Genomic DNA, 6,894 nt, shown 5'->3' with positions numbered 1-6,894 from the left:
TAAATCAAATGCAACAAAGTGAAAGTCATCGAGTGTAGTGGCTTCAACAGCTTCTCAGGCTGAAGGAGCCACTCATAGATTTGGGCGAGCGAGGGGGGCTTGTTCCCTTCGCCTTGGCATTTTCTAAAGTCACTTTTCCTCCCAAAGCCAGAAGGCTGCGGCCCCTGATTCAGACAGCGCGCGAGGCCAGGAGAGAGGCCCGGGAGAGGGCGGGCGACCTCGGACTTCGGGTCGACAGCTCGAAGGCCCGAGGCCAAGCGCTCCCGCCCCAGCCGGGGATCCGAGGCGCGGGGCCTGGTCGGTCCGCCCGGGCTAGGCCTGTTCGGGGAGCCTCTTCAGCGGCCCGGGCACCCCTAGTCCCCCGCCCGGAAGGGAAGCGCTGGTGAGGGAGCAAGCGGCCTGGCCGGGGTCCTTGCCCCAGACCTCAGGCCCGGCGCAGGGCGACAAAGTAAGACAAACGGGAGGGTCGGGCTTGGTTTTTTTAAACACAGGATTTTTATTAAAATTCTTGTTTAAAAAATCGAAAGCTTTCAGCGCCCGGCGCTCTTGGGGAACCGCACGGAACCGCTGAGCTCCAAGTTCCAGGGCTCAGGACCCGGAGGGGGGCAGGGGGCTTCTCGCCTACACATTTTTTTCCTTTTTCATATTTGAGAAATGTCTGCACTGAACAAAATATAAAAGGAAAAGAAAACAGGGGTACCCAAACATAAGCAAACCAAACAAACCACAAAGAAAAGAATTGGGCCCCGTGGGGGAACAGGCCCGGACTGAAGATCATTTTGGCAACAATCACCACCGATATTTACAACGAAAAGCGAAATCTGCCACCAGTCGTCAGAACGTTTACATGGCCATAAATATTTAGCATTTTCTTATTTTAAAAAAGGAGAAAAAATCTCTATATTTTTAAAGTGTTCTCCACTTGCTTTAGAAGAAGACGGCTGACAATATCGCTACTCACACAAACATATTTTACAAAATTCACAAAAGCCGGACGGGGGGATGTGTTGGTCTTTTTCTCGTCCTCAAGTGAGGACGTTAACGCTGGGACGATTTCGTCCCCCCGCGGAGAGGCAAAGAAGCGAAGCTGAGCAAACATTCTGTAAACACGGCTTATAGTTCAGCCCTCTCCAAAGGTTCAGAAGGAGAGAGGGATGGGGCAGAGCTGGAATCTGTCACTCCAGGGAGGCTCAGGCAACCTCCCGGCGCCTCCCCAACGGAGCCAAGAGTCAACTCGACTCCATAATAATAATTATAATAATAATAATAGCCACCGTAAGGACCGAGTCCTCCTCGCTGCCGCCGCCGCCGGGGTGGGGCCTGAGCCTAGGGCCGCGAGTCTCGGAGGGGCGGCGCTCACCAAGTCCACTGCTGGGCCTGGACCAGCGGGTGTGCTGTCGGGTACTGGGGGGTGCTGGCGGAGCTGTACTGGGCGTTGTACTGCATGTGCTGCAGAGACTGCGCGCTGTAGGCCGAAAAGGGGATGCCCGCCTGGAAAGTGGCGGCTGCCAGGTCCTGGGCTTTGAGCGCGTGGCACGGTTTGCCGTCCCTGACCAAAACGGGCACGGCCACACGGCGCGGCGAGGGTAGGGGCGTCACCTCCATACCTTTCTCGGCCCGGGCGCGCTTCATCTTGTAGCGGTGGTTCTGGAACCAGATCTTGACCTGCGTGGGCGTGAGGCGGATGAGGCTGGCCAGGTGCTCCCGCTCGGGCGCTGACAGGTACCGCTGCTGCCGGAAGCGCCGCTCCAGCTCATAGGTCTGCGCCTTGGAGAAAAGCACCCGCCGCTTCCGCTTCTTGCCCGCGTCCCCCCCGCCGCCCGGGGTCTCCTTGTCATTGTCCGGTGACTCGTCGGCCGAGGGCTCCGGGGACTTGGAGCTTGAGTCCTGGGGCGCCGCGCCGGCCGCCAGCCCGTGCACTGGGGGAGAGAGAAGCGCGTCAGGCGCCTGGAGGCCGCGCGCCGGCAGGGCCAGACTCTGCGCGCCCCGGATCCTCCGTGCGCCTTCGGCCCTTCGCGCCCCGCAGCCCGGCCCCACTGCCTTCGCCTTGGCCCCCGCCCTGCTCCATGCGCAACAAAACCGTTGGTTTCCCCCATAGGAAAGAGGAGAAGCGACAGGAATGGGGGTTCTGGGCTCGCGTTTCTAGGGGTTCGCACAGTGTGGGTGCGTATTTGGGGGGGAGTGGCGCGCAGAGAAGATCATTGCAGGTTAAGGGCTCCGGCCCCCTTAAGCAGTTTCCTCTCCGGAGGGACGTGGGCAGATTTTTAAAAGAAAAACCCCACAATCCTGGCATTGATCGGCTCGGCCATTTAAGGCAGGTTTTTGGGGGCTTTCGTTTTTGCTTTCGGACTTTCTCGACACCCTCCGCACCGCACAAAGCGTCCTCTATGATCGTGCAGGGGGCAGGGTGAGCTATTTATACCCAAGCTACCGGGAGCCTCCCCCACCCTCTACCCGTACCCCGAGGCTTGCTGGCTCGCTCCAGTGCTCCAGGCCAGTCCCTCCTGGCTGTCGGGGTAGGGGTGTGTGTGTGTTGGGGGGGTGGTTTCCGACCGGAGCCATCAGTCCTGGGTTGACATCTGTAAGCAGCCCTTGGGAGGTATTCCCCTCCCCCTCTTTTTACTAATTTCTTGCTTTGAAAAAATATCTGAGACCACGTCTTTTTCCGGTGGGGGGGGGGGATGAAGAGGAGGAAAGAGTTAGGGCATCATTAACAAGTGTTAAAAATCTTTCCAGAGGAGCAGGGCGAGGGATCGAGTTTATATGGCTCCTTCCCCTTTCTCCCCCAGCGTCCAGCCCCGGCTTCGGCCACAGGAAGAGAGGCGCCACGGCCGCGGCGGCCAAGTTTCGCTACTTACGGGAGTACGGGAGGCCCTCGGTGCTGGCCAGCCAGCGCGTATATGGGTTGTCGCTGCTGTCGTAGAAGGGGTTCTTCAGGGGCAGGCTCTGCACGGTGTCCAGAGTGCCCTGCCCTAGCGGCCCGGTCCTCTTGGCGGGCTCCGGCCCCTCGCTCTCCTCCTCCGGCCCTTCGGCCACCGAGCCCTCCTCGTCGTTGGTGTCCGGCAGGTCCAAGATGTCCTTGACCGAAAACCCCGTCTTTGTGTTGGTCAGCGACATGGCTCGGGACCCCGCAATTTATGCCGCAAAGTTGTAGCTTCACTTGGTCAATTCGTGGCGCTCCCCAGTTGGGGCGGGGAGGGGGTATGGGGGGAGGGATGGGGGAGGGGAGGAGTGGGGTGGGCTTTAATTATTGAGATAATTATTATTTTAAAAAAGAGAAAGAAACTCTGAGGAGGGGGGGGGCAAAAGCCCAAACGCAGCGCCTGTATCTTCTCTGAAACCACGCGGAAATGGACGCAGGGAATGGGCGGCCTGCGCGCCGAGCGCTGCGGGCCGGGCCCTAGTTTGTAACTCCAGGAGGGGTGCCAAGGAGGCGTCAGCTCGGGCTCCGGCGGCCGCTCGGCGCGCGGTGGCGGCTGGTGGCGAGGAAAAAATGGGCCATTGCCCGAGCGATCAGTCCATATAAGGCTGGGCTCCACTCACGAACCTGGGGGGGGGGAGAAGAGGGGGAGAAAGAGAGGGAGGGAAAGAGAGAGGGAGGGAGGGGGAGCGAGAGAAGGGTGGAAAAAAGGGGGGGAGACATTAAAACGCAAAGGTTGGACACGTGTGGGCGGGTCTTGGGAGTCAAGTGGATGAAGACAGTATTTGCAGATGTGAAATTGTGGGTTTTGGGGAGCTCCGCGCTCCCAGCCAACGGCCCTCTAGAGCAAGATGAGAGGTGTAACGTGTCAATTAATTGCAAAGACGGGGCGAGCCTTTTTTACCCAGTATTTACATACAAAGGACCACCGCGTCGCTCGCGAGTCCACACACTTGAAAAGGCCGTTTTAACAAATTGCATCTTTAAGAAGCAGGGGTGGAGGAGAGAAAACAAAACAGAAACCAAGAGGAGCAAAAAAAAAAAAAAAAAAAATTCCTCCTTAACATTCACCGGTTCCTACCTCCCCGCCCCCGTGCGCCCGCCCCCAGCAAGCCGGAAAATTGGCGATTTGTGGCGCCTTTGGAAAAGGGGGAGGGGGCGAAGGCTGAGCCGCGGAAATCTCTCCTCCTCATCGCTGGTGGTTCCCTAAACAAGATCCGGTTCAAATGGCAAGAGCCCAACTTCTGTAAGCCTCCTAGGTCAATATTTTGGTTGAGGCTTAAGGATGAGTACTAGAAATGACAAGGCAAGTAATTGATTCTAGTTAACGCCGAAAGAGCCCGAAACCCAGGAGAGGGATCGGCTCGGGGCCGGCCGGAGCCACCACCAAACGACCCCACCCCCCTCCAGCCACCCTTTATTTGCTAAAGACTTATTTATTTCCTTCACTCCGCCTCTCTCTCCCCAACCCCCTTCCATTTCTAAGCCTCCGGGAAGGACCGCGCAGTTCACTTGCTGCTTTGCGGGCGGCCCAGGGAGCGGGGGGGGGAGGGCGGGGGGACTCTAACTTGGGCCGGGTTCTGTCCGCTGCCCCGCCGCCTCTGGGCTCCGCGGGCCGCGTTCTCTGCGTGGAAGAAAGGACAGACGGCCCGGCGCCCTTCCTGCCCCTTATTATGCCTCGATCTCCAGCCCCCTCCCTCTCCAGCCTCCAGCAGCGGTGGGGCAGCAGGAAGGAAGAGGAGACGGGTGAGGGGGGACAGGGGCGCTGCATCCAGCCCGGGTTAGGACCCCGAAAGCCGCAGGGGAGGGGTGTCGCATGGCAGGCGGATGGTGCTGTGTTTTCCTCGGAGTTTTCTTTTCCCAAGCAAATCCTTAAATTTCGTCTCCTTTTGGTTGCCCCGGGGGCGCGATCGGAGCACTTGCTCCAGGCTCCCAGCTTGCATTAGGTTTGTGTGAAGTTCCCAACCTCTCACCAGACTGGGAACTGAACTTTCCTGGGACAGCATCTTCTCCTAGACGCTGGGGAGAAGTCCAAGCTGTACTTCCCGCCCCTCTTTCCAGTTTTTTTTTGGGGGGGGTAGTGGGTGAGGGGAAAGTTTGCTACCTGATGCTCCCATCCGTCCCAGGAAAGTGCTTTGCCGGGTGGTGTTGGGGGTTGGTGGCGGGGAGGGGCAGAAGAGGCCGCGCGTCTCGCCCTCCCCTCCGCCCTTAGCCGGGGCTGCCCCAGAGCCCGCAGAGCGGAGCGCGCGGGAGCGCAGTCCTCTCCGCGCACAGCTGCGGCCGCCGCCGCGCCCTGTCGCCCCCGGGTTGCCAGCGCCCGGTGAGGGCGCCTCTCCCCGAGCCGCTCAGCGGCTTTCTGCAGCCCTGGCTGCCTCACCCCCAGTATGTGACGTGGGTGACAATGGCCCAGGTTAGAGCGAGCCCCTCGTCGGCGCGTCCTGGGTGGTCGGACCCGGGCAAACACAAATACAAACCGATTGCTAAGCTGCGGACAATGAGCGAAATGTAGACAAATGTCCCGCTCCCGTTGGAAGCCTTTGTCCCCGCTCGGTTTTTGCATTTATTTCAGTGGCGAAATAATACATGATTGACGCTCTCTTTCAACGTGTCCTAACTGTTTGGAATAAATCTAAGGCTGTTCCTAGTTGTCATGGCGTTCAACCCTTTTCAATGGACTATCTCTTCATTCATTTCTGAATCCGTCCACAATATTAAGGAAACCCCTTCATGTCGACGCTCCCCATTCCTCTCTTTCTCCTCCTACTTTTTATTTTCTCCTTTCTCCCCCTCCTTCCTCTTTTTTTCCCTGCAAGAATTAGAGACTGGTTTGAATCGTGTTCCTCGAACCCATTACTTTTCGTGCTTTTTCCTTCTCTCTCTCTCTCCAGTCTCTGTCTTTCTCAGCCTCTCTCCCCATTGCCCCCCCCTTTCACGTGGGAGCTCCCTGCCCTGTAGGAGGAGGGAAGTTGGTTCTCCAGGGGCGGGTGGCAGACCAAGTTTGGAAACGGGGCAGGCTGGGCCTGCCCCAGCCATTGTTAGTCCACTACTAAATAAATAACTGGCAAGAAAAAGTTCCTCAACCCAAGCCTTGCAGAAAAGTCCCTCCTGTGGTCCCTCCCCTTATTCTTCTCGCCCAAGGGGGGAGGGTATCTTGGGGACCAGAGCAGCCTCCAGGGATGGGGAAGAGCCAGAAAGGAGTCTGGTTGGGACAGGTCAGTTCTTGGGTTGGGTGAAAAATTGTCTTTTGGCAAGAAGTGTCCCTTTTTGCATATCCTCAGAGCCATCTTTGGTGGGTGGGTGGGGATCACCTCCAGATGTCTTCTTAGAGTTTGCTCAATTCCTCACCTTGGAACCACCTAGCTCCATTCACGTCTCCCTCCCTTCCCCAACATAGAGGGCCTTTCTCCCAAGATCTCATCAGCCTGCCCCCTCCCCTCTCCCTGGGAGCCACCTCGGTGGGCATAGCACCTGAGAGACAACTGTTTTCCTACAGGAATCCAGACTCCTGGGAATTCATCACAGAGAGGGAGAGCTGACCATGGCTCCTGGAGAAGGAGGCCCCCAGGTCATTCCCAGCTCAGTTCCCCACCGTGTCTTCCCCTTGGTCTCAACTAGCCAGAGACCTTACATGCCTCAGGTCACAGAGTCCCCTTCCAGGAGCACTTGTAGGGCCACACTTTGCCTGCCAGCACAGGCCAATGCCTGGGTATCAGCTCCCTCTTCCATCTCCCACCTTGCGTTTGCATTTTTCCTTCCTTCCCTTGATCTCGGGAGCCTCCGCCTTGCCTCCAGCTGGGGCGCTCTGCGCCCAGCGGAGCCTGGTCCGCTGTGCTCAGGGTCTCTCTCCTGGGACCTCGCCAGTCCATTTTCCCCATCGTTTCGTTGCCCGTGTGGTTCCCGCGTCCGCTTCCAAAGCGCTGACATTTGCAATTGAAAAGGCACAGGGAGACCGCTGGGAGGCTCATAATTGAAGG

General features: G+C 58.2%; 1 protein-coding gene across 1 annotated transcript; it reads right to left on the bottom strand.

Moving 5' to 3' along the window:
* Window positions 1–1,356: 1,356 nt before the first annotated feature.
* NKX2-2 (NK2 homeobox 2) lies at window positions 1,357–3,117 on the bottom strand. Its single transcript, XM_028123710.2, has 2 exons — window positions 2,859–3,117; window positions 1,357–1,919 (listed from the first exon to the last, which is right to left on the bottom strand). The coding sequence occupies exons 1-2, from the start codon at window positions 3,115–3,117 to the stop codon at window positions 1,357–1,359; spliced, it is 822 nt and encodes a 273-aa protein (XP_027979511.1).
* Window positions 3,118–6,894: the final 3,777 nt, after the last annotated feature.

This window comes from Eumetopias jubatus, unplaced genomic scaffold (assembly GCF_037043125.1).
Source record: "Eumetopias jubatus isolate StellerSeaLion01/CBP00866 unplaced genomic scaffold, mEumJub1_p1.0 scaffold_9, whole genome shotgun sequence".
Lineage (NCBI taxonomy): Eukaryota > Metazoa > Chordata > Mammalia > Carnivora > Otariidae > Eumetopias > Eumetopias jubatus.
The sequence above is the reverse complement of the archived record's forward strand: the minus strand, read 5'-3'. Positions and strand labels throughout refer to the sequence as shown.

Bases quoted from the DNA above. Each gene is read 5' to 3' on its own strand.
- NKX2-2 (XM_028123710.2), bottom strand. From the start codon at position 3,117: ATGTCGCTGACCAACACAAAGACGGGGTTTTCGGTCAAGGACATCTTG. The intron at 1,920-2,858 runs GTAAGTAGCGAA...TCTCTCCCCCAG, and splicing joins CGAGGGCCTCCCGTACTCCC to TGCACGGGCTGGCGGCCGGC.